The 27386-nt window shown below is 37.7% G+C and overlaps 1 protein-coding gene across 1 annotated transcript in view; it reads right to left on the bottom strand.

Annotated features, from left to right (window-relative positions):
* CCSER1 (coiled-coil serine rich protein 1) overlaps positions 1-27386 on the bottom strand; it is a gene marked incomplete at its 3' end in the record, with an annotated part of 600835 nt that overhangs the window by 539054 nt on the left and 34395 nt on the right. The window contains exon 3 of the mRNA XM_084262954.1: positions 6150-6243. Coding sequence (XP_084119080.1) covers positions 6150-6243 — 94 coding nt within the window. The remainder of the gene's footprint in view (positions 1-6149; positions 6244-27386) is intronic.

Genomic DNA, 27386 nt, shown 5'->3' with positions numbered 1-27386 from the left:
ATTTTCTGCCTGCAGATATTATTAAAGATGATGTTTCATCTCAATGTATGTATAAAATCAAAGGAATGAAGGAAGGCAGTATGCCTAATTTAATTACTGCCCTGGTTCTTTCAGTAAACGATGGCTGAGCATACCAAGATGAATAAGGATTTGTAACTAAATGTCACACTATAATTATGAAAGAATGGGAAATTGAGATACAGACTCAATTCAGAATCTAATTGCTCCATGATAAACATCCAAATCAGTAACTTAAGCTTTAAGACTCCTAATAAAACACCGAGCCACAAACACACAAAGATTATTGACCAACACAGATTCGCTCTTTTCATTTGATAGTGTTACCTATTTTTACATTGCAAAGCCCACAAAAAAAAAAGACAACCAAAAAAACCCCCACACATTTCTCTATATCCAATGTTCTTTCAGAAGCTTTAGAACACAGAAGAGTTTATAAGACAAATTTTATTTCATTTCCCTGGAGACCTGAAGTTACTCAATTACTGTCAGATTTGTTAACAATGCTTTTGAAGAAGGAGTGTAGATTAGTAGAATAGGTCATTCTCAATATACAAAAATCCCTCTGATTCTATCCAGCTATGGAAATATATGAAATTAAAAATAAGAATTTCACCTTTTAACTGTTATAAGGATACCTATGTAGTGGTGTAATTAAAGTCACACACCAGGTTTTGTCATGTTCATAGTAAGAACTGCTTACTTTAATTAACTTTTGTCTAAAGTCTGTAGTGATAATATGTTACTGAGTGAAACAATCCGTGAACCTCCTTTTCTGCAGAGACATAGAGGTCTTTTTTAGCTCACCATCACAATCTTTATTTTTTAATATGGAAATGCAAACTGAACCATTATTGCACGTTTCAAGCTGAAAACAAAAGGGATGCTGCCCCAGTTTAACCTGGTCTGTAACATGAATCTATAAACGTGGCATTTGGGAAAGATAAAGCCTTTTCAAGAGCTCAAGGAGCTGGATGCTCACTTCCAATTGAAAATCAAAATAGATCATTGTTTCTAAACAAAGAAACGTATTTGCTGCCAACAGTACATTCATGAGTAAAGCAAGACATTTCAATGACTACCTACCTATCTATCCTCTAGTTCTAAGCAGCTGTCTGCCAAAAATACATAGTTAGGATATTTTTTCCTATAAAAACACTGAGATGTCTGCTTTCCACACACTGACAAAGGCAAACAAATTACACCAGCACTTTGTCAGACTCTAATAGTCTTCTGCTTAGAGTAGGAGGTCTGCTTCGACCGAAGTCTCAGGAAAAACATCCACCAAGTGGTATGTCCCTTTCGACTTTCTGTCCCGTGCCACTGTTCAGCCAAATAAGGTACCACATACACAGACAACAGAAGTGCTAGTGCCAGAGCCCCCTGCCCACACTTACTGCCCATACTCTCCTCCTCAGACACTAATGCCAACTCCAGGCTTCAGACAAGTGCCAGCCTTTGGCTGCCTGAGGACTGTACCCACAGCCAAAGGCACCCTGCAACCCCTGTGCTTGGGGGCTGACAAAGTCAGTGCTTTTTATTTCAATGAATCCCCACTCATCCTCCATGGCTGAGGAGCTGGTCTGCAGTGTTTTGCTACCAAAACAAGTAGTATAATTTATAAATACAGCATATTTTTCTATTGCCTTACTACATTTAGATAATGTTTTGCATTTCAAGAACAAGTAAATTTATCTCTGCTTTACAGTTTGCAACTACCTGTGTTAATGGCCTGCTACCAGCAGTGAATTTTTCTGTATTTTTTCTTCAGTAGTATCTGTATTTCTCCCATTCCTTGTCCAAAAAAAAAAAAAAAAAAACCCGCAACCAAAAAACACCCCAAACCAAAACACCAAAGGAATTTCATCACAACTCACCACCCCTAACTTCCATTTTTAAAAAATTAATTAAATGTACTAATTATTTTTAATAATAGACACAGAAGGAGCTCCAACCCCACAACAGAATTTTCACTCAGCTTGTTCATTACATTCAAAGCAACTCAGCAACTCCCTAATTAACATCACTGGGTCATTACACCAACACTTGTTTGGCTGGGTACTGATGGCATTTGATCTGCAGGCTATCTGAATTAAAAGAAAAAAAAAATAAAAATTCCTGACTTTTATTTTCAAAAAAAATTAATACACTGAGTTTTTGCTGGTGAGGCTGCTAATACCTACTGTAATTATGTTAATAAAAGATTGTAATCTGGTATGATGTCTTCAATCCGGCATTTAAGGGAGTATATATAAGTAGCGCATCCATCTCAAAAGCCAAACTGCTTTGCCCTCAGAAGTTTGCAAAACCCACAAAGTAATTCATTAAATAAATAATACTTGTAATAAAAAACTGTATTGTGATTTCTTTAGCCTAACACACTATGTTTAGAATCTCACTAATCTGTACTAAATAGAAAACACCTAATACAAACATGTGACAAAGGTGTGAGTCCACAGTTCCCAACAATTTCACTACAACATGTTTCTCCCTGTTTATTACTGACAGCATTAAGCAGATACAGTGCCATGGCATTACTTTTTAAACATAAAGAGTATCTATTTAATAAATCTATTCTAGCATAAAGGGTATCTATTTAAGAAATCTATCTATTCATGAGCAAGCATTACATCATAAGAGTGACACAACTACATCAGAATTTCAAGTGCTTATTGCTTTCAGTTGTATTAATACAAAGCTACACCAAGAACAGGCCCTTCTTCCTCAACACCCACTAACAGAAGAAAAAAAAATATATGGCATATAAAAGTCACTGCCACCATGTCAAAAGTAATTTTGTCAAGTCACACAGGCTCTTTTTCATTCATAAACCTTGAGCGAGTTCCAAAGCACGTATTATCACACAGAGAGAATTAAATACACTCTTAAAAAGCTTTTAACAATCTAAGTTAGGTTTGAACAATGTGTGCCCTATCTCTGGAAGTGTTTGCTTTTTTAAGAGTTGAACAATATTCAGATGGATGCTAAAGTACACTTATATATTTCCATATTTCATTCATTATTTTCCAGCAAATAAGACTAATTGAATTTCTGAAGTACACTGGGTGAAATAACTATGCTTTACTCTATGTTGGATCATTGCGTTACAGATGAAGCTGAGGCATTAAGCCCAAAATGGTTAAAGCTCCAACTGAAGACAAATCTCTTCTAAAAATTATAGTGAGCTACATTATTCAAAACTATTCAGCAAGCATTCAAGCAACAACATGATGGATGCCACAGGCCAGTCTGGGTACACAGCTAATCAATATCGCACTCATGAGTAGTCGCTGCGTAGTGTAGAGCCTGACGCAGAGATGACACACACATGTGCTTTATATTCGGTACTGAGAGCAGTCCTGCCGACTTCAGCCAGACCACACATGCAGCTTTGTGAAACAATCTAGGGGTCCTGGTTTTATGACACCTATGGCAAACAGCTAAGAAATCACGAAAGACCTTGGCTAACTATGCCTTTGTGAACTTTTAGAAAAGGCTACCATTTACTGCAGTCATGATTTAATGCAAACCTAACCATACAAAACCAAATATTGTTTTTTTCAATGGGCTTTGGCACTGCACAAGCACACAACTCAACCACATTAATGCACATTACTTAAATAAATTCCCCACTGCTTATATCACTGAATGTAAAGGTCTTCCTTATATATTTGAGTAATCAATACTTGCAATCAAGTAAGTAATGTTTCACCAGGGAAGAGGAAAATGAATAAGGTTAAATTAATGCTGCCACTTTCTATAAACCAGCAATGGTTTCCCGCTAACAGAAACCACTAGCTTCATTATTTTATAACAGGAACTCAACGTTCTAGCATATCTTAAAAGTCTAATTTACTTAGAGTAATAAAAAGGCACCCTCAAGGCTCATCATGTATGTCATATTATGCTTCATTTTAAATATTCCATCTTAAGAACAGTATGCAAAAATCTCAGTAAGTCGAGTTGATGAATATTTTGCATTTGTGTTCAGTAGTGCTCTCCACTAAGCGTGTACTATATAAATATTATTTTATTAAATTTCAAAGCAACTGTGTTAGGTGGGATAATAAAACGCCCCTGTCTCACATTCTTTATCTCAGCATCACAGCCTTTAATATGGAAGCAGAAGTAATAAATTAATGCAGTAAACTCACTTATGGAGAGAAGGACAGAAAGGAGGGGATTCCAGACTTCTAAAGCCTTGGTAAAACTTGCAGGGCACAAAAATCTACATTCAAAGTAGGTGTATGTAAGCAAGGATTTAAGGTGTCTCCTTATGTTCAACTATATAGTTAGAGAAAATTTATGGATCTTTTTTAAATTTCTAGTACTCATCAGGATTCACAGTTCCTTTTTGCAGGAACCCCTTTTGATGAGGATGCTGCTGGACACCAATCAGCCCTATTAGGAAAAAGGTAAAAGGACAGAACAAGGACAGAAGTAAAAAACCAAGTTGGAGTGAGTGATAAATTAAAAAAAAACCATAAACAATGAACAAGGCAACAGATCTTTGTCTCTTATTTCTAGCTCTGTATTTTAATACAGTTCCACCTTCCAGAACAATGTCTCCCTGTTCCTAGCTCTTCTTTTAAAACTCAATCCGTTATACCCATTTCTCCCAGAAATCCTTCCAACAGAATCTTATTTTCTATTTATAAGTGACCACTAATATCATGGTAGATCAATACAATTATATTGTTAAATTATTATTATTATGTTGTCAACTTCAGTAGAAAGTCCAAAAGATATATCCTCACCCTAACAAACACTATTCTTCTCAAACACAGCAAGGAAAAAAAAAAGAAAAAGCAGAAGCTATTTAAAATCTGGATGTAACTAACAAGACTCTCTAAAAATCTGAAGCTCCTAATGGCAGTTAGGAGACTTTCTCAATTCACCATTAACCAGCCTATCAATCATGTTTATTAACTGCAATGCTACCCTTCAGAATTTCTGTTTCAATGTTACAGCCTGCTGTATGTGGCCTGCTGACCGAGGAAGATTTTGTGATATTCAAGAAAAAGATGTAACAATATCCCTTGTATTCATGTAATTTGTCACTTCAGGCTCTTGAAGAATTTTAGGCTCTTGAAGAATTTTAGGCTCTTGAAGAACAGGAACTTGCCAGATTCATTAGTTACCCCACTTCGACAAATAAAGAAATTGAATTCTTTTCAAACGTTAAATGTTTCAAAAAATCAAGACTCTCAGTATCTTACATGAATTAAGACAATAACTTAGAAACAACCACATCTAACCATTTTGTGCCAGATCCTAACCCAGCATAAAGACATCAGATTTATTTGGTGAAATTCAGTCTGCTTATACTGTGGCTCCATCCTACCAACTCTTTCTTTCAACCAAATGACTCAAAACCAAGAGGGACACCTAGGCAAATCCTCTTTTTTTTTTTTTCAGCTAGACCCACCATCAAAGAGATAAATCCAAGAGTAAAATTTAATAAGACAAACACCTTGGCATTTAAAAATGAGGTGTATATTCCAACGTGTCCCTACATTACATCTCAGAATAGAAATGGTCACCATTCTTCAAAGGGCAACACATATCTTTCTGGTTTAAAAGCATCTCATTTGCTCTGGATAATGAGCCAAGAGTAGAAAGATTGTCTGTCACATCTCCATCTTAATTACTTTTCCATCAAGTATAATGTCATTTAGGCATTATGATCTTAGCTGTTCAGGAAGCTGCTACAAATCTTTATTATAATATACTGGATATAACAGTGACTTAACCAACCATGAGAGAAAGGACCCAGTTACACTCATGTCTGAAGTCAAACTTCTATTCGAAGCACATTATTCTGGCGCACACAGAATGGTCTTTTTGGTAACTGCCTGGGGTAAGCAGCAGTCATTTTAAATATCTAAAAAACAGATGGGGCTGCATTTGATGCTGGAATACTTTACGTAGCTGTAAAAATCACTTCCATTTCATAACTGACCATGCAAAGTCCAAATCTTTCCATTAAATGGCAAGTGCATTCAGAAATAACACTGCAAAATGCATACTGCTCTTCCCCTTCCAAGAAAATTATTTCTAAGTAATTGTACTGACTACATTTACTTTATATTTCTAAAATAATACTGCCTCACAGTATTTATCTGACTTACCGGAACGATGGTGGTGATGTTCTTCTAGGAACTCCAAGTCAAGCATTAGATCATCTTCATCCAACTCACAGGAGCCCAAGTTATTCAAAACATCCTAACATAGATTAAAAAAAAAAAAGCAGCAGCATTACAGAGATGCATTAAGCAAACTGTCCTGCATACAATTACAAGCAGACAGATCTGGGGAGTATGTTTAGGAAGGCACTACAGAAAATTCTTCTACTAATACTGGAGCAGTCATAAATTTTATAGAACAACTGTCCAAGTATAAACGTCACCGTTCTTTTTTTCACAGGATCTTGAAAATTTCACAAAAAAAAAGGAGAAGTACAATACCATCTGTACGGCTCTATTTTTTCTCATTCAGTCCAGTGATGGTTTTGTGTCTTTCCAAGCTTAATCATAACTTTTTATGAAGCATAAAAAGGTGGGGGTTTTAGCACAACATAGGAGTATCAGTTTTTAGTTTTCATTACATTTTGGAATTCTAAACCCTGCCTGCCCTTACCACTATACTCTGAAGAGAGTTCTATTTATCCAAAGGATAGAGAGACACAAATTTAGGATAAACAGGTAATTCAGGCACAAATGATCAACTCACGAATTTTTAATATTAAGAAGTGTGGTAAAGGCTTACGGACAGAAAAGAAAGCCTAACTGCAGTGTAGCTGCTTAGGTCCCACTCCATTCCTTCTGTTTTCCAAGTTTTAACCACAGACAGACAAAGCAGGTTTACACAATCCATCCACTTGGAAGTCAAATGGGGGGGGAGGGAGGGGGCTACAATCAAGAGAGTTCAAACCAGGAGCTTTTTTATGCTTTTCCCTATGGGATTAGTTTCTGAGAAAATAACATGACTAGTTATATCTCAGGTAAACATCTTTATGCTGTAAACTCTGACTAGAGCAGTATCACTATTTAGGCTTCATTTGGGGTCATGACATGGTGCTCAGACTTTGTGATGCCCCACCTGGAAAACCAGTGCAGAAATGAGAGTCAGGCTCAGAAGAGAGGCACCACCAATAGGAGACACAGGCGCTTGCAGGGAATCAGGGCTGAAGAAACCCACCCCTCTCTGCCATCCAGAGAGACACTACAGCAGGGAGAAGGCAACTCATGCCATGACAGTTCACTTTCTTCTTGTTCCCCGTTCCTATGCTCACTACAGGCAGCTGTGCAAAATGAGGCAATGAGGCAACTGTTTTCTCTAGCCCAAAAACCGTAAGTTACTATACTCAAGGTATTAAGAGTTATAAATTCTCTTCCCATGTGTATTTTATTTTATGGTCCTCTCTTTTGACATGATAATATGATTTCCTACACTGTCACCAATATCTAATCAAAGATAATTCATGCATTCTCCAGCTGGCACTTTGTTTGCAAATCTGCAAGGGGTATTGCTTAACAGGCTTAATTCTTCAGTCCGTTTACAGGCAAAAATGTCATTAGATCCTGCATGAGATGCTGACACCCTGCTCATCTCTCATGCTCCCAATACAAATGTAACCCAGAGAACACAGGAATTCAATGCAGAAGAGACCAGATGATTGTCCCAAGGTATTAAGCTGTATGTGAGATCTCTGTATAGCAATCTGCTGTACAGAAAGCAGAGAAATATAGGATTAGGATACATTAAACTAGCAAAAAGCACTCTCTGACTTCAGTTCCAACCATTTTTTATGTTCCGTCTAATTTTTGAAGCATTTTTCCCTCCATAACAGATGCCAATTCTTATTCACGTTCACAACTTGCACTACTCAACCCTTTGTCATAATCATTCCTTCAAGTTCTGCTTCTACTCTTTCACAGGCAACACAAAGACTTTTTCTTCATTCTTTCCCTGACTTACCACTGGCACGAGAAAACCTCTTCTGAGATACAGAACCCACTGTTGATGCTGTTACTATATTTACAGATACCAAGCACAATTGTCAAGTAGAGACCTCCACACAAGCAGCGCACAGCATTGTACAGAAAGGAAAATAAACATCCATGAGCATTAGTGACAAACACACATCTCCTTCCCTTTATCTTAACTCAAAGAGCTGCTGACAAGCCTTCATCATAGTGAATGTTCCTGTCCCTCATGCTGACAAGAGAGAGATGGTAAATAATCAAGTTTCCTATACAGTACAAAAGCCTAAAAAAAACCCCAAGAACATGCAATACACAGATGCATTATACCAGGTTGCTGTACCCAATACTTACATTGACACAAGCTTTCCTAGTCTGCATTTGCATTAATACAAAACAAACCCAGACTAAAACTAAATTACTAAAAATTTTAAAGAAAACATGTACTGTATTAAATAAAAGCAGGAGAGCACACATTGCTTAACATTACAGGTAATCCAAAACTTAAATTTTTGAATCACTGTTGGATCTAGTGAAACACTGAAGATTCAGAATCTCCTTTAGGGCTTACATGTGTCCCATTAGTCCCTAGACATCGTACAAAACAGAGTCAATAACTAAAGCAAGTTAAGAGCAGATTAACATAAGGAAATGATATCAAAACAAAGGAAGAGTTTGAGATTTTTGCTCCTTTTGTAAATTTAGATTTTATTATGCATTCAAGCTTGATCAAATGGTATATTAAGCTACTCAGAGAATCTACAACATACCCTGCTTATATATTAATAATATAAGAAAAGCATTTTGATTACAAAGTCTGGAAGAACAATACCTGTGATTTTTAAACAACAGCTATGTTTTTCATGCCCGTGGAGGTAAAAGGCTGAGGTACACAGCTTTTTTCCTTTACCTTAAAATTATGACTTCCATCTGAACACATATTAATGCTAAGCATTCTTAGATGAGCCATACCAGCAGTAATGACCACGATTTGATGCTAATTGAGCATCTCCTACATCTTCTGCAGTACCTTAAGCAAGGTCTGAAATATTGGGAAATTGCCTGCGAAGATCTAGTGATTCATAGCCTTCATCAAGAGCAAGTTATGTTTGATTTGGAAAAAAAAGCCCAAGCACACACACACACACACACACACACAGAACCAGTTTTCTAAACTGAAGAAACTCCACCAGGTAAGATGGAGCATAAGGAAAAAGATTGTATATGACTCTCCCCCTGCAATTATGGACTTTCAGGAGGTTAATGTACACCCTGCTCCTCAAAGCAACACCTCTGCGTGCCCACCTGAGCTGAGGACTCCCAGCTGCCTTCCCAATGCATCTGCGACCACCTTACCTTCCCCTTCCTACACGCTCTTTGACTGCATCTACAGTAGGGAAGATAAAGAGACAAAGAGAAGCTCCTGCGGGTGTATTCTGGGTACCTCCACCAGGGAAAAAGTCTCTCTCTTTCTTCAGTTCACATGTTCTTTATAAAAAACAGGTGTCAATGATATGAGTCCAGCTGCTTCCCTGCTCTCATCACCCACCTCTGCAGGCAAAGTGCTTCCACACCCTAACTAATGAATGCATAAAAGCGCACCCAAGCAGAGAGCATTAGTTAGGTTCCCATGGCTGTCCTACCCAAGTAATATTTTCTGAAAATGTATAATTAGAAAATATAATAATAAAAAAGGGCTCCTAGAATGACCTGCCTTAGAATGGCTCAGTGGTACCACTGCCAAGTGCATGCCGATGTCCTCTGCCCCTCTGCCTCCCTGCCAGGACCCATTACTCTTTTGTTGCTATGACAATTAGTAAAAATTGTAATTTCTTTGTAAGTGTAATATCTCTTGACCCTTTCCCAATTCTCCCCCTCACTACTGCTGCTGCATTCTTTGAAGAATAATGCAATTAGTTTTTTTAAAATAGAAGAGATCAAGCCCTAAAGAGTGTTCAAAGTGAATAGTTTCAAGACATTTCTACATGAAGAAACAGAAATGAATGCTTCCATCAAAATCCTAAGGAAGCATTTGTTGTCTATTTATCATGGCATACCTTTTCACTTATTCCAGGAGGCAAACCGTTTAGTTAAGGCAGAAGCTCTGCAGCAAAAACCTCTTTATTGGCTGTGTAATAACAACTTGGAAGTTGTCAGAAATATTTCCTAATTCTGGTGTCTGCTTGACTTCTACCATCGTTTTGCTCTTAAAATGGACTGAAATTAACCTGACGTTATTTTTTTCTTCCAGTTGATCAGCAAATTGATCATAATCTCCGAGAAGAATATATGAACAGACTTACTTCATAGATCATGCAGCCATATGTTTCAGTTTTTCCTGGTGAAGGCATGCGGCAGCCCCAGTTTACTTATCACTCCTTCCATCTATGACATGATGAACTACCACTTATTTAAACAAGTTTCTATTTAAACAAGAGTTAACAATGACATTAAATGTTACTGATTTAAAATAAATAGTGGTAATGTGTGCAACAGTTCAGGCTTCTTTTGATAACAGATAATGGCTGTAGCAGAACAGGATGCTAATCCATGAATATTTCAAGGCATCAGTAACTTTGGACTAATAATTTTCATATTTAAAAATCTTTCAGCAAGAACAAGTATAAACTGTTGCTTTGTATCCAACAGGTGGATACCTTCCTCAAAGATCACTGAACTCAATGGTACTCAATTTAGTTATGACTTGGCTGAGATATTCTTAAGAGATACAGCCTCTTAACAGATGAAGCGTCTTATTATTGAAAGCTATGCAGTGATTTGCATGGATAGTTCAGAAAGAGCTGAAACATTACAGGGATAGAGATGTATTAGACATACAGTTCCTCCCAGGCAGTGTGTATGTGGATACTAAGTTTACTCAGGGCTGCTGAACAGGGCTTCCAGGCAGCCTTGGTTCCCTCCCTATCGTCACCTTTCTCTCTTCCCAGATTTCTTTCCTGTAATCACTCCAAGGAGATATATTGCATAATATTTGAATTTTCAGCCATTTTTGAGAATAGGCAAGTGTTTTATTATTTTTAGACCCGTTTCAGCCCAGAGTCTACAACTCTTAAAATTAGTTACAAAACTGGAACTAAAAAAATACCAACCAGCTTTAGTTGTAAATATATATAAAGTGCCCAATGTAACAGCTCTCAAATCTACTATTCATCTTAATCAAACAACAAAAAGCAAATACGATTTCTTTATGAAGCCCCCTTGACTATGAGGTTTTATAAATTCTTATTCAAAAAAACAGTAATTTACACACATAAACACCTAGTGAAATTACTACTTATGGAATTTCAGTATACTCTTAAAAACTGATTACTCTGGTATTCAAAATTGTTAGTAAAACATATATATGACTATATAAATACACTAAAACATATTATTGTGTTAAGCAATGCAATTCAATTCCAAAGTGGACTTGGCAAAATTGTGCCAACTGTGCAATGTATACAAACAAAGCAGGATAAAACCATGTAGAACAATGTTTGCAACTAACATGCAAAACGAAGATGAATAATTGGGTTTAAGGGACAAGTATGCCAATCCGAAACAGCCAGCAATCAATTCCACCAATCAAATGATTCCTTTCTTGATGTTTTGAGGCATTTTTATTCTAGACTTCTTGTTCCCATACAATTGAAATAACAAAGAAACAGCAAGGTTCTAAAGGCAACAGACACAGGTTCTCTGTCATTACCAGCATCTTTGGAGAGTTGCATATATTATTTTGCAATTATATTCTAATTAACATGCAGTCCCTTGTCAATATATGTTCAATGGCTTCTGTTTTGTTTTCATTTTGAATGCTGGTATCTTGAGGGAGGTGAGGGAGATTCAGCCCTGACAAACTTTGTTTTCCGGAGCAAGGGGTACAGGGTTTTTTCCTGACCAGTGCTGTTGTGTATCCACACAGAGGTTACCACTGGGACTGGCACTTCCCAGTGTTTTTCAGGGCTCTTTTGCACAGGTGACAGATTTCCATTTCATTCCTGTATAGCGATACAGCAACAAAATCTTGATTATTGCTTGGAGATTGTTCAAGGCCTTTGAAAACTTGAGGTTCAGTAAGCAGCTTAATGAAGCTACAAGACTGAAGCACTGACGTGTTCACAACTACTCAGTTCATAAACGTGTCAGACACTTATATGGCTGAAGGGAGTATTCACCAAAGTGACTGAAAGTTCACTCAGCTTTTACATACATACATTTATATCACCTTACAATCATAAACTTGAATACATTCACTACTTTAACCTTTAATTTACCTTTGGCTCAAGCTTTGCACCTGTGCTCAGCAAATGCACTACTTATCCTGGAAAGCATTTGATCACTGCCCTTCCCCTGGAGCGTGCCTATGCAAAACACTCTCCGCTTCTGCAATTCAAACCGAGAAGGTGAGCTTTGGTCACCAGTCACTGTTCTTCGTAATCACCTATGTCCTATACAGATGCATTTCTCCTCAAGAATTGGTAATCTTACTTCATTGCCACTTTGGATTATATCCAGAAAGTCCTATAACCCAGGAAAACAATTTTTTAGAGCCTTTACTCGCAGTATAAATAGCCTGTGTCTCATTTCCATAAGTGATTATACGCAGAGATTGATGGATTTTCAATTATATTTTAAGAATTGCATAAAAGACTCAGTTTACAAAAATACTTTTGTATTCTGTTTTGGTTTTCTTTCTGCCCATGTTGGCCTCTAGCCACCTTTCTGAGCATCTTCATCCACATTACTGTTCTGAAGTATTTTCTGAATATAGGTTTTCATATTTTATTGGACTTAATTCCAAAAATATAAGGATTTAGTATTCATGCCTCCCCATTGAAATGCTGTGGTTTATAAAATTCCTCTCTGAGAAAAACAGCCTAGTATTGCATATATAACAGTATGCTAGCATTTAACATTACTGGTTGCTTTTATTCTTTGTTGCAGAAATATACATGGGAGGCTATTTGAGATCAATGATTTTTCACGAGCACACAGAAAACACATTCTAGGGAGAATTATTTGATTCTTTTGTGAAGTCAGATGTATGACAATTCACCTGTATCTACTCAGGGTCACTGCATATCTGATGCTGGAAAAGATCAGAATTAAATACTTATTTCAAGTCTGAAATGATTTCTGAAGATTGCCAAGAGATAGTACTTCATCAAAATCGTATTCAGCAAAGGAACATGGCATACAATCAGCATAAGAATGAAAACTGCGATATACTCAAGGAAAAAGAAAGACCTTGAGCTATTTAAAGTAATGTTAACTCCTAGAACTGTACCTGAATAATTCATGGACATAATGAAGTATTTCCCCTTCTGCACTCTCCCACACACTTCAAAGGGAAAAATCAAAGTACACGAAACCCAGCAAACAGAAAAACCTTTAAAAACACAGAATCCCTGCCAACAGCCTCAAAATCTCTGTATCAAATGTAAAGCTTATGGATGCCTTTCATATACCAAGAGCAGCTTAAAAGCATTACTTTTTTCTGACTAGCAGCACCACGCAAAAAGCATATTATTCCTTACTCAAATAAGCCAGAGACTTTAGAAAGGAAAAAATAAACTTATAACATTTGGTAAGAACACTTTCTGCGGTTAATGTGTAGAAATCCATTTATATTATTTATTAATGTTCCCTTAAGACACAAAGACAGGAAATAATCAGTGGAGGGAACTGTCTAACCATAGGACTCAAATCCACAATACTTTTCTTCAAAATATTTTTGCATGCACGCTTTGGACTGTGTAAGGGAAGCACAGTAATTTTCATCCTATTCTTGTTTCTGACCTTTCAATTCTCTCTGTGCATTAAATCAATGTCTGCAATGATGCTCCTTTTACTTGAGTGATTATAACTAATGGACTCTCCTAACAGGTCTCAGTTTGCACTCACTCACACGGTGTTCATTCTGCCACAATGCCACAGAAATGTAATATAATGCAAAGCCCAAGTCCAGACAGCAATATAACAGGAGCTGACTCTGCTCCTGGCTGGCCACCGTGCCAGTCAGGATCAGATGGGGGAATTGGTACCTACCTTCAGAAGTCCATGGGCTTGCATGTGAGCAAATAATCATGTTGACGTGTAGCATCAACATGCACTCCCCCCACCATGTAAATCAATGTTTCTGTCATTAGGAGAGCATGCACAGGGATCATACAGGTACTTAGAGGTGAGCAGCCCACATCCTACTGCAAACCTCCAAGGGCTTCTCTTTCAACACAGCAATGGCAGATGCCACCAGATGGTCTTGGATGCATTTGCTGCTGATGGGTCACCTGGACATGGCAGTGTTGGTGAGAATAGCATGCAGCTGAAAACCACCAGTTGGCAGGATGGATCCCAGTGCAATACCATAACTGGCCTCTAAGAGCATACCCATGAATACCAAAGGATTCACCTTTGCAGATGTAACCAGAGACATATTCTGTATTTGTTTGTCTTGACCTCAGGCATATGTGCTCTAAAACAGAGGAGCAGTAGCCACTGTTTTTTGTAACAGGACAATGCCTCTAACAGTATAACTGGTGAAACACACATGTATTTTAAGACACTAAGAACAGGTATATGAGTAACGCACAACTCCAAAGACTCAAAGAAAGAAAGGAGGAATATTTGCACAAAGAATGCAGAGAAAAACATGCAAGCAAAAAATATATAAATAGAGCAAGATGACAGCAAAAGTGGTATCACAGGCAGGAAAGGTGTGTGATACAACCAGAATGAGTCCTGACCCCAAAAATAAGATAACCTACAGGAAACAAAGACAAGGTCCCCTCTCTTTCATTTGCGGGGGGCGGGTTAGAACCACCAAGGATACGCAAGCAGAGAAGGAAGCAGCAGCAAGCTTTGGCTCCAGTTTCAAAGCACCTGAAAGCACAGCAGCTTGGTCCCCACAGCCTCTGTAAGGGCAATGGCAAGCACACTGCCATCACTGGTGCTTTCATCCCACTGGAAATGGCCTTGTCAGTCTCCTAAACAGCCCCATCACGGCCATCTTTAATTCCTACACTTAACACACCCACACTTGCTTGTCCATGCACCCATTTGCATCACACAGGCCAGCTGCATGGACAAATGGCTCTTGGAGAGCTGGAAGCCACCAGATGCCCTCAGCCCTTAAAATTTAACCTACTTTATTCATCTATTAAAGTATCCAAATGAACCCAGGTTCAAGTCGACCCTGGATCAGCTCTAGACAAAAGCAGATGAAGTCAGAAATCACCTAACCTTGAATTAGCTATTTAGCAATAGCTTATCAAAGTAAAAGCCGCATTTAAAATGTGCACAAGCTTCTGTGCACCAGAAAGCTTGAGATTTGAGTCTGCAAATAAAAGAAAAAAAAAAACAATATCAGTTCCATCAGAGAGGCATTTTGCTGACTGCTTGCCATTCTTCCAAATAATTCTACAGTGCTCAGACTCACTTTGGTTGTAAACAGAATCAAGACAATTAGATACTCCATGTTCAAAAATAAAAAGATGTTTACATTTTCTCATATGTCAATCTCTAATTTCATTAACAGAATCTTAGAAAAAAATAGTCAGGTATGAAAATACAGTTGAAGAAAAGCAATAAAGCTTCAAATGACCAAATAACACTTCCTTTAGTAGATTTTTTTTTTTCTTACTCATACACACATATGCTTTCCTCCCAGCAGAGGGATGCATCTGCAACACATAATTTGCTTTGTGGATTAGTTAATGTTTTTACAGCTTTTGTAATAGGCAAAGCACTACACAAGCGTTCTAATACAGTCATTATCATCATATAACTTTGGGAAAGTTTTCTACATCTCCTGTGCCAGATTTTTCTGCCGAACACAGAAAAAGCTCCTTGAGTATCTCTACCTGCATTTATATGGGATATAACTTATCTTCTGTGAAGCTTATTTGTACATACCTTAGAAATGCGAGTACAGTGCATTATTTAATGCATGGATTGGTCATGTAAATTTTCCCAAAGCCATTCAAATTCAACACATCACTTACGGGTAAACCTTTCAGCAATTGAAACTTCAGCAACTAGAACCTTCTGGCTGTGCCCTGACAGCACCCAAGTCAATGCTTCAGCCAATATTTATTTAAAGGGTCAAAAACTGCTTTATGACACTGAATCAATCTTTGATTTAATTTTTCCCTGTACTTGGTCAGTAGAACACAGAGAGAAAAATAAAAGGCTATACTCATACAAGTAGTGAGGATGTATGCCCAAAAAAGACATTTAAATTCAGGAGATAGTTTTGATAACCTACCACACCACTCCTGAGGGGCAAACCACAGCAATCTCTTTAAAGAATGTTATTCTTCTGACAAACCACATCAGAACAATTCTCCTTCTGCCGCAATCTAGCACCAGCCACATTCATTTGGCAGAGACAGCTGAATTCAAGCCCCAGTTCCCCAGAAGGGACCAACACTGTTTAAAATGTGTTTTGAGTATTTCAGAAAAGCAGCGCTGCAAAAGGTACGTGTTGGTATCAAGCTCAAGAACAAAATGATTATTCTTGCAAATAATCTCTCCCATAATATCACAGTTCTAGTTGTATCATCTATGCTGCTGGAGTCAGCACTTTTGGATTCCAAATGAAGATAATCCATTTTATGGCTTGAGCACTATTTTATTTCTTGAAAAAGACTAAAAACCAGCTACATATGAAAAACTCAAAACTCTCCTAGGCATATGATTAAATAAATAAAATATTTTTGCCTAGTAACAGGAAAATATAATACTTTTTCCCTCCCAATATTATTATAAGCCAATTCAAGGTTGGACCTTCTGTTCCTAGGTCTAATTTGTAGCCTGCAATATTGGTGATAAATCACTAAAAAGTGAGCCCTCCAAATGAAGCCACAAGTGACCCTTTACTATAGCATCATTAATGCAATATCATAATAGATATCCTATTGCTAATATTATTTGAATTCTTTCTGTTTCCATGGTAACTTTGGCCTACGGCTGTTCTGGTAAACAGGGTTTTAAATCATTCCTTGAGAAAGGCTTGTGCTCAAATGTCATTTTTCCACAAATGCATATTTTACCCTACTTTCTTAGGGTTTTTTAGGGGGAGTGTGGTCTGATCATGGTTTTTGTTTGGGTTTTATGTTTTTGAGGGATGTGGGTTTTTCTAAAGGAAAATTGTAATGGCAATTACTGCTCCAGAAAGATATTTTTTTGTTACTGCAGTTGAATAGACAGTGAATTTGCAACTTGAAGCAAGGTAACCTGTAACAAGCTTTGACTGACGTTTGCAGTACAAAATACAATATTCTGTCCCCGAGAGACATCTAAATCTCTCGTAGACTGAGAAACAGCAACCCCCTGCTAGAAAGTCTCTAGTGCATGTGTGTTACAGGCATTGTTACCTCACCTCTGTAATTTCAAAACTCTTTGATACTTAAACCAACTCTTTCAGCATCCACACATGCATTATCCTCTAATGAGCGTTTAGCCCCCTAGATATCACAATGGAAAACCAGCATGAACATGCATGGAACAGCATCCAATTCTTTCTCATGACTTACACAGCTGCTTAAGCTGAACAGAAAACTTCTTCTTGCCAGGCATGCCCATCTTAAGAGATTAGTGTACTGGCATCGGACATCACCTGGCTTTTAGGACCATATTCAGAGATGACAAAACCTGTACATTCAGCTGCCACTCACCTTGCCAACCTCAACTGGTGACACAAACAACAGAATCTGATTGTGTCACAGCATTTGCCTCTTAAAAAAAAATTAAAATCTGTCAAGGAAGTCAGTATGCTAAGGGGGGAGATCTCCTTACAGGAGCTAAGTGGAAATTCCTGAGAACACAAGTCTCTTGGAGAGGTATAAAATTCCTTGAACTAACAAGGCAGATAGGTAGGCAAGTCCTTAAGCTTCTGGACATCTAGCCCAACAAAAGCTCCAGACTTATTACTGCTTCGGAGTTCAAAGCAGCAGCTCAAGATGACTCCCTTTATAAGGCAAAGAACTCACAGTCTATTTTCAGTACAACATAACCCTTAGTAATGTTAATTGCATCACAAACTATTAATTGCTAGCAGGACATCCATTCCTTCTTTAATTTGAGTCAATATACCTGTTTACAAATCAGACTGATGCCAGGTTTATCAGACTGGGAAAACCTAATTGCTGATGCATTCTAACCAGTGAAATCTCAAAAAATCAAACGCTTATAGAATGGTTTAGGTTGGAAGGGACCTTAAAGACTGTCAAGTTCCAAGCCCCTGCCACAGGCAGGGACACTCTCCACTGGACCAGGCTGCCCAAAGCCCCATCCAACCTGGCCTTGAACACTGACAGGGAGGGGGCAGCCACAGCTTCTCTGGGTGAACTGTGTCAGTGCCCTCCTACCCTCATAGTAAAGAATTTCTTCCCTAATATCTAGCCTAAATCTACCCTCATTCAGCCTAAAACTACTACCGCTTGTCCTACCACTACACATGCCCGTGAACAGTCCCTTTCCAGCTTTCCTGTAGAATGTTAGGTGTAACAGATACTACATATACATATGGAGCCCAAACAATGTTATTCACATATTATAGAGACTGGATCAGTGTCCTGATTTTCAGAACAAAACAGTATTCTACAAAACTACGTACTGGATTTGCCACAAAGCAAAGCACAGAAACTGTTCTTTACTCTGCCCACGGGTCTTTTACTCACAATTCTGTTTCCATTTATATCTGTTCAATGTGTGGCTTTGCAGTTTAAATAGAAACTGCAGTATTTCTTTGACAAGTCCCAAGCTTCCTATAAATTTAACAGAAATAATGTGCATATAAAGGAATAGCAAAGAAATAATGATTTTTTTGTTTGTTCCTTTAAAAGGAGAATGAATGATAATACACAATTACCTTTTCAGCAACTTAGTTGTTAAAGGCCCTCTGGTTTGCTATTAAATATCATATAGCTAGATCATCTTGAGCACATGACAAGCCTGCTATTTGAACAAGGAATGGTGGGCAGCTTATCACATTGACAAGTTTGACGTCAGACCCAAGAGTCAGAAAAGACCTAGCTCTGTCAGAAAGTGCTCCAAAGGCTTTCTTCACTAATCAACATTTATGCATCTTCAGCATAGGCAGTAACAGAAACTCTTTGAGGTCATGGTGACAGTCAGAAACTTTCTCAAATCCTTACCAAAAGAGACTGTCATTATAATGATTTTCACTTGCCATTAATTCCCAGCTGCCTAATTTAGTAGGGTAGAAAGCAGTCCCCTCGGTACTAATTGGAATAAATTTTTAATTTAATAGTCTAATGCGCTCCAGTTTGGTGGGTTTTTTCCTTTCAGCAAGTCAATGCTCTCATTATTTGTTAACGGCTAGTTGCTCAGGGCATACTGTTAAGAGACCTAAAATAAGATAACCTCTTGATCAAAAGTCTAGTTTTGAAAAGAATCAGCAATACACATATCTCAAGGTAGGTTTCTTCTGTACAGTTACGGTTTTCGTTCTGAAAGAGGTAAAACAGAATCTTCTATTTTGAATAGGATAGCAGCATTTAGAGGTTCGGTTTATAAAATGTTGCTGTTGTGCTCCAACTTTAAAATAGACACACCACAAAAATCCACACCTGCTCAGCGCTAAGGACAAAGGGTTTTTTTATTCACCATGTGAATAAACCAGATCCTCATGGACTAAGCTTCAGGAGGGCCATCACAATAAACTCATTTGGAGAATACTTACCACAAGATGTTATTCAACATAAAACAGAATACAAATTTAATGCTCAAATTTATGCTAAGAACTTCTTGGATTCTTAAATGAGATCAATGTCTATGCTGTCAGGACCTTACAGAATAAACTGAAGTACTACAGAATAAATATTTACTGTCTAAGCAATGGCAGATTCACATTATTTTCAAATGTTTACTAGAATAAGGAAGCACTTGTACTACACTTTTGAGTATAGTACTTCTATCGTACTTGTACAATAGCACATTAGTGACATTAAAACTACTCCATTTTCTCTTGTTGCTTTGATTTTTGCCCAGATTCAAACCTTACTTCAGTCAACAGGTTATAACAACTCTTTCTAAAAGGATTAGCAGGCTACTTCATACATCCAAAAAGAGAGTGATATGTTCTTTCTTGGTCAATATCCCTATTTTTAAGATGCTTTTCGACATGTAAGCATGTTCTGTAGCTGCTTTTGCTTCTAGAGTAAAATAAGAGGAAATTACAGAGGTAAAAAGGTTTTAGAAACGCAGTAGAACCTATACAAAAATTAAATACTATTGGATGTGCTGAGCAAAAGAAATTCAATCAAATAGGGAAGGCCATACTTTCTTTGGCCTTAATTCTGTATGCATAGACTCGATTAATCAAAAATTAGTTTTGGCTTTCTTTCTATTCATTGAAGTCATACAGAGAATGTAGTCATGATAAAACCAGCACATGTAAATGTCACTCTGGTGTTGAGAACTAAGCAGTACTATTAGTGTCAGCTCTGCAGTGGAAGTATGCACATACTTGTACAAATGACAACTTATTAGCCTACTTTTCTTAAGAATAAGGTTGATGTCAACCCATTGTCTCAGCACAGACTTCCCCCCCCCCCCTTCCCCACTTCTCCCCCAGGAAATTTTAAACCTCTTTACCGACATTAACTAAGCTGGACAGAAAAACAACAGTCCTGAAGGCAAAATGCAGAAGCATGTATTTGAACAGAAGAGTGAGATTCAAGCACAGCATCTACTATGAACAAAACTGCTGTACAGAAATTCATACATTACATTGGCAGGTATGAAATACCCTTTTTGCCTTGCCGGCAGAAAGCTTCAGCTGAACTCTACATCCTTTCTTAATAATGACACTGATCCATCGGCCTCAAAATACAAATCCCCTCGCAAGTCAGGTTTTCTTAGCTCCAGCACAGAGAAAATTCATTTGCTTGCTATGCAATCAAACAGTCAATAGTCTATGATTACTTTCCATACACTAATTAATACAGATCAACTCAACATCTTATTGTTTTTAGGAGAAAAATGAGAGTCAGGTGAAATTACTCCACAGAGCGAGATGGATGCACTGCTGGGACCAGAATGCAGTCTTTTGTTTCCCCTCCTTTATTCAGCCATACCAGACAATTCTTTAAATTTATTTTATTGTAATTTTACCAAACATCCACCCTGTGGAACTGAAAAAAAAATATAAGAGAGAGAAACATAGTTCTTAATTTGCCAGAGGTTCTTAAACATACTAGCCACTAAACACCTGTGTTTGTCCTTACAGCTCCTGAAGCAATAAGCATGTACCAGCATAATCATAGGGAACCTGCTGTTGCTAACAGAAGGGCAAGGTTTTTCTTCATTAAATCTATATTCATTCCAGACAGGTGAGCATCCTAAGCTGTTAGAGAAGTACATACAAACTACTGTAGGCAGAGACTTACTGAATTACAGGTTAAGTGCAAATGCTACCGTTTTGTTGTTTATAAAGGTGTGATAATTGAAACTGAGTGTGTAACAGGCAGACACATACAGACACAGAACATGAGTTCAGCAGCTTCAGCAACATCACACCACCACAAACATACAGTTTCAGGATCTTCCTCCCTGCTCTGACTCAACATTGAATAAAGTCCATTTAAAGATCAATAACCAGATAACAAAAGGTGCAAGGAATGGTCCTGCATGACAGATGACCACTTAGATAGGATTTAGTATCCTAAAATAACTCTGCCACATAGACCAAACAGCCCTGTTGCCAAACTGCCAGAGATTTAGGAATGCAAGAGGTAGATGTTCCAAAGCACTAGGCTAGAATATTAAAAACAATTCAATCAACCAAACCCATCAGACCTGTTTACCATAAACACAATGAACTAATTTCATTTTTCATCTTTTCTTTTAGAAGATAAGACAGGAAACAAAAATTAAAACTTCATTTTCCTTCTACTGGTAACTTCCTGGGCAGTGCTTCATCAGAGGTGTGATAAGCTCACACTGACCTCAGTTCCAGTCCTATATTTCAGCCTGAAGGCAAGTACCCTTCTACACTCCAAATAATTTGACAGTGTGTGCTTCCTTCTTCAAGAAGATTCAGGCTATCCACAGAAGTATGACCTGTAAATATGCAATGGGTTTGTTGTTTTCCTTCCCCTCAGTATACACAGGTGGCCAGTGATGCAAAATTTGACAATACAGTGTATTAATGAAAGTTTGGCATTTCAACCCCTGGAGAAAAGTCCAGTTTAATCTATGAGAATACAAGCATCAAATGATTAAAAAAAAAAAACTTTGCATGCAAAAATGCATGTGTCTCAGTGTTCTTTGGGTACCACCCCTGAACAGAGCAGTAACTGTTCATGTGTTGGATTTTCTGTACACTATCTATAAAAGTAAACCATAACACTGAAGATTCTTTTGTCATTTATCAAATATAAACCAATACCCACATGGCTTAGGATTCCTAAATTATCTATTCTTACCATTTTATACAGTTACATTAACAGACTCATGTTTTGTGGGCCATAAAATTCCAGGATTCAGACTTACGGCTTCAAATATTTCCCAGTAAAAGATACGCTTGCATTGATGAAAGCAGCATCCATCTTAAACACTCCACTTAGTGCATGAATTGGGTAAGTGTCCAAAGAAAAGCAGATTTTATGCCTTTTGGGGAAAAAGGTAGGCAATTATCTACTCTTACTCAATGACACTGTTTAAAAAAAAAAAAAAGCCATTTGCCAAGGGAATTGAAGCTAGTATATGAACTGCTTTGTTACATAGCTTGCAAAAACCTTCTGACTTACTGTAACATTGAACTTGTATTTTTATCTTGTTTCTATATGAAACAAGAAGAAAAACTTGATACCTGATTGTATTTTGCTGTAAGTTTTTTTGAGTTGGATGAAGCTATAAACTAGGACTCAAACATTACACCTAAAAGGTAGCATATCCTAAAGAAACATCAGTCAACTGAGAAACTGTGAGCTTTGATATACTTTCTGCTTCATTACATCATGTAATCTTTTCAACCTGAAGGTACTGCCTCTACTCCTACTCCATGTCTGTCTAGCTTATTCAAACAGTAAGTCTCAGAATGAACAACTCGAAGTGAATTTTTCCACTCCAATTCAGCCAGAGATTCAGCAGCGACATCTGAGATGACCATCCCATCTCTCTGCTCCATTCCTCTTCCACTTTATTGTAACCTTATGATAACACATGGAATAAGTATTCAGATCTGAACTTCCACAAGTTACCACTAGATGCATTAAAATTAATTTCTTTAAGATAATTTATCTGAACAGTTTGTGATGTAAACTTTTGTGGCCCAGGAGCAGTCACACATCATATTCTGCTTTCCCAGGCAGAAAAGGAGCCAGGCAGAAAATGGAGAGCTGTAATTGCCTCAGCCGTAACAGCTTCTTTCACTTGCCACATCCTATGCCTATGTCAAACACCAAGTGTATCTTCCGATCAGTGTCTTTATGCCCATGTTAATATACTAAAAACACCCACCAGAAATAATGTCAATTTAGTGCAATATAAACAAAGATGATTCACAAGATACCTTTACCTTTTTCAACCCCACAGTATCATGTTGCATGAAATTTAGCTCGTTCATCTGTGCACAATGCCTGTGTTCAATCAAATCATTGTTTTCTGAAGTGTCTTGAGACAATTTACAGTAAGAAAGAAACCAAGCCTAACCTCTGTTACGCTGCAATACACTGGGATTTTATTTTCTCTTCCATATAGTACTTACATTGCTGCCAAGCAACAAATTTGAACAACTGGACACTTCAAGTCTGTTGCTCAAAAAGCTGTTGATTTCTTTTCCAGCCTCTTGCTGCCTACAGAGGCAGAGAAGTATTATGCTGAGCCGGCCTATCCATTGCTTCACTCAAAGCATTTCTCCGCATTGCAAGGAGAACTGCTTAGCCTACCAGGTGTCCAGTGCCTTTAGGCATCTCTTCCCCGTACACTACACAATCCTGAAGTTGAAGCTTGGCACCTGGCCGTGAAGACTTTCAATGTAAGAATTTGACTTGCCATGGTAATTTATTTGTCAGTCTTCTTCACTGCTGAGTGATCTCAGATAGTTCCTATCCCATGGACGACACTGAGCTGATTTAAAGGCATCACAGGGTTACTGCTCCCTGGCTATGACAACAGCATCATCAGAAATAAAAGCTAAGAGGCTTCCTTGTCATGGGCCTCACCTGCTGAGAAACCAGAGCACTTCGCTTGCCTCCCTCCCTCCCACACCTCAACATGTTTTCCTAAGCTTCAGAGTGGCATACTTTCCCTAAATGCTTCCTAAATATTATCACGTCATTATTTGTATACAATAAGGAAAACATAATCTATGTTTTAATCAAAAGGCTTTGCTATCATACTACACAAGAAACCGAGCAGCCGTCTACACTGAGCAGCACAGGCACATTTTACAGCGGTGCTCAGCGTGTGGAAGAAGCCTACTGCCACCGAGTGGCTGCGGGGAAGCAACTCCCTCTGCAGAAAGCCTGAAAGATCCTCGTTTTGATGCATTTCCCAAAAGAATTGACTCTGAATTGCAGTTGGCAGTCTGTTGGTGTTAAGAAAATAAGGTAATCAAAAATTAATCTTTCTAGGCACAACAATCAACAGACATCTTCCTGGGTCTCCGAAAGGGACAAACGGTGTATTGATACCGCAGCGTAATTGCCTTCAATTTTTGCCTCGGGATTCTGTATCATAAATTTAAACCATAATGGAAAGGTACATGGATTTAAATATTAATGCTTCCCCGAATTTAGAAGTACATCATTAGTGCTGTTATCAGTGGCAGACCTGACAGCTCTCTGTCATACTTTTAAATTAGCTCCATATGCAGGAATTCCAACGGCATTCTCTGTTACACTCTGGCTATGACAAAACACACACATGCTTTCTTTTCAAACTAAAAGCAACAGGATTATATGGTACTGCCTTCTGCCCTTTATATTTCAAATTTTTCACCTGACAAAAAGCTTTTTAAAAGTGAATTAAAAATAAAAACCCACAAGGATATTTTAAATCCTCAGAACAAGCTGCCACTTAAGAAAAAGCCCTTGTGATTGACCATTACTTGTCTCACTATTTATTTCTTCTTGGGAGCTCCTAAACTGACCATAATCCTTTTAGGGGGCTGGACCACTCCTCAGGATTTCATGCTACTACAGAAGAAGACACTCCAAGTTCTTCAGGTATGAACCCGTCTCAGCAGCACAGCCTCACAAAACTGCAACAGAATCTTAGTGATATAAAAAACCACACAATTGTAACACTCATAGCTTTCTGTATCCATATACATTTTGCCACATTCTTATGCATTACACCACATAGACATTCTAAATTTCTCAGTTTCATTAATTGTTTGGGATAGTGAATACTAGTTTTGTTTCTTGTGATACACGGTACAAGAAACACTAATAGCTTCTACTAGTGGCTGATGGTTTCAGCTCAAGCACAAAGCAAAGATAAATTATGCCTTCAGATTCATTTTTGCACACCTGAAACTCCTACTCAACTTACAGAAAATAACAGCCTCTGACATAAGCAATCTTCCTGCACTCTGAGTCAGCAATGGGCAAAAAGAAAAGTTGCCAAAGATCGCATTTATTTTTCAAATACTGGGAGGTATTTAAATTCCATATCAAGGTAACTCTATTCATAGATTGTCTGTGTACTCAGAAAAGAGCTCTTAATTTAATCTCTACAATCTAAATAATCTTTGCTGCTCTTTGCTGACACCATAGCCCTTAATACAATGTGATACAAATGGAATTAAAAGATAAAGGCTCTGGGAGGAGCTCAAAACAGCTTGCCATTAGCATTGAAAAGGTCAGAGAAAAGAGAACCAGGCTCCTCCCAGCAGTGCACTCCACAAGGACAGGGGATGACAGACATGTACATTGAAACAAGAGGTTCAGATTGGATATCAGGAGAAACTCATTCCCTGTGAGGACGGCTATGGACTGAAATAGTTCCCTGAGGCTGTGCCACTTCCATCCTTGGAGGCTTTCAAGACCCTGCTGGATCAAGCCCAGAGCAACCTGGTCTGATCTCACACCTGGTCCTGCTGTGAGCAGGTCAGACTAGTGAAGTCAAGGTCCCTTCCAACCTGAATGATCCTGTGATTCTACAAAAAGATAAATGTACAAGGCTTAGAGACAAGACACCCGTCTTCCTATCCACTATTTTAAACTAAGCTAGTAAGAAAGAAAACAACTGGAAAACATCAGAATCACAAAATGTCACAAACAAGAGAAAAGCCATTTACAAAAGCAGTATTAGGAAAATAAGCTTGACTGAAAAAAGCAAAACAAATATATTGCTGCTTATCATATGCGATAATTTTACAGTACTGATAAGATGATAAAATTAGGAGTTCCTTTCACAGACAACTCTTGTATTAAATACGTATTCAAGCAGGGGTTCCCATCTGTAGAAGCCCAAAGACTGTCCTGGAATATATTAGGGCATTGGGACTTCTTACAAATAAGGCTAACTTCTCAATGATGTTTAAGAAAGAATTCACAATCTTCTGGATATTCATTTTTCAGCCTATTCTTTCACTTATTATCATCTGAATCTTAATGTTACACTATTTTTTTAACATCATTTTGATTATGTGCTTAGAATTAAGAGAAGTCCTTCATTATCTACTTGTGTGTAATGCCTGTGAAAGCTTGAATTTTAATCAGAGAGCCATTGAATCTTCTCAGTTTCCAACTCATAGCTGGTGGTCAACATACAGCAACTATAAATACAAATTTAAAGTAACTGTTTCCCTGAGGACATGACAGGAGAAGTTCATTCACACAACATTCAAATAAGCTACCAACGCATCTTCTTCATTCTGTGCTTGTTTGATGTACAGAATATTTTTCCACAACTGCGAAAAAAAGTCTCCTTTCCATAGTTTAGGTTTCCAAATTTATGACTTATAAAATTACTTTATGATTACACAGTTTCTTATTATAGTACTGCTGAAGAAAAATTTAAAACCCATTTGCATCTGCTGCTACAATATCATAGGATTATGTTTTACGCTGACAGGTAAGGAAGTCATTCCTACTACTAAATTTTAAGAAGGTGAGCAAAAAAAATAAAGATGATTGGTTTTAAAAAGTCATTTTGAAGCTTGATTTCATTCTCTGGACAGTAAATTTTAGCAAACAGCAAAATTCTCTATGGGAAATTCAAGTAACTTGTGCTATGTCCACAGAGTTCATATAACCAGAAGTCCAGAATGTAGTAGGTGGTCTGCAATTTTATCCAAAGGCAATGTTCTGGCACTTGGCAACTTGCTTATTTCTTACAAAACAACTAATTGAATCAGCTGCTTGGCAAAGACAACAAAGTAGGCATGAGTTCACATGTAGT

The sequence above is a fragment of the Gallinula chloropus genome (genome assembly GCF_964237585.1).
Source record: "Gallinula chloropus genome assembly, chromosome: 4".
Classification (NCBI taxonomy): domain Eukaryota; kingdom Metazoa; phylum Chordata; class Aves; order Gruiformes; family Rallidae; genus Gallinula; species Gallinula chloropus.
This window is presented reverse-complemented; position numbering and strand designations above follow the sequence as displayed.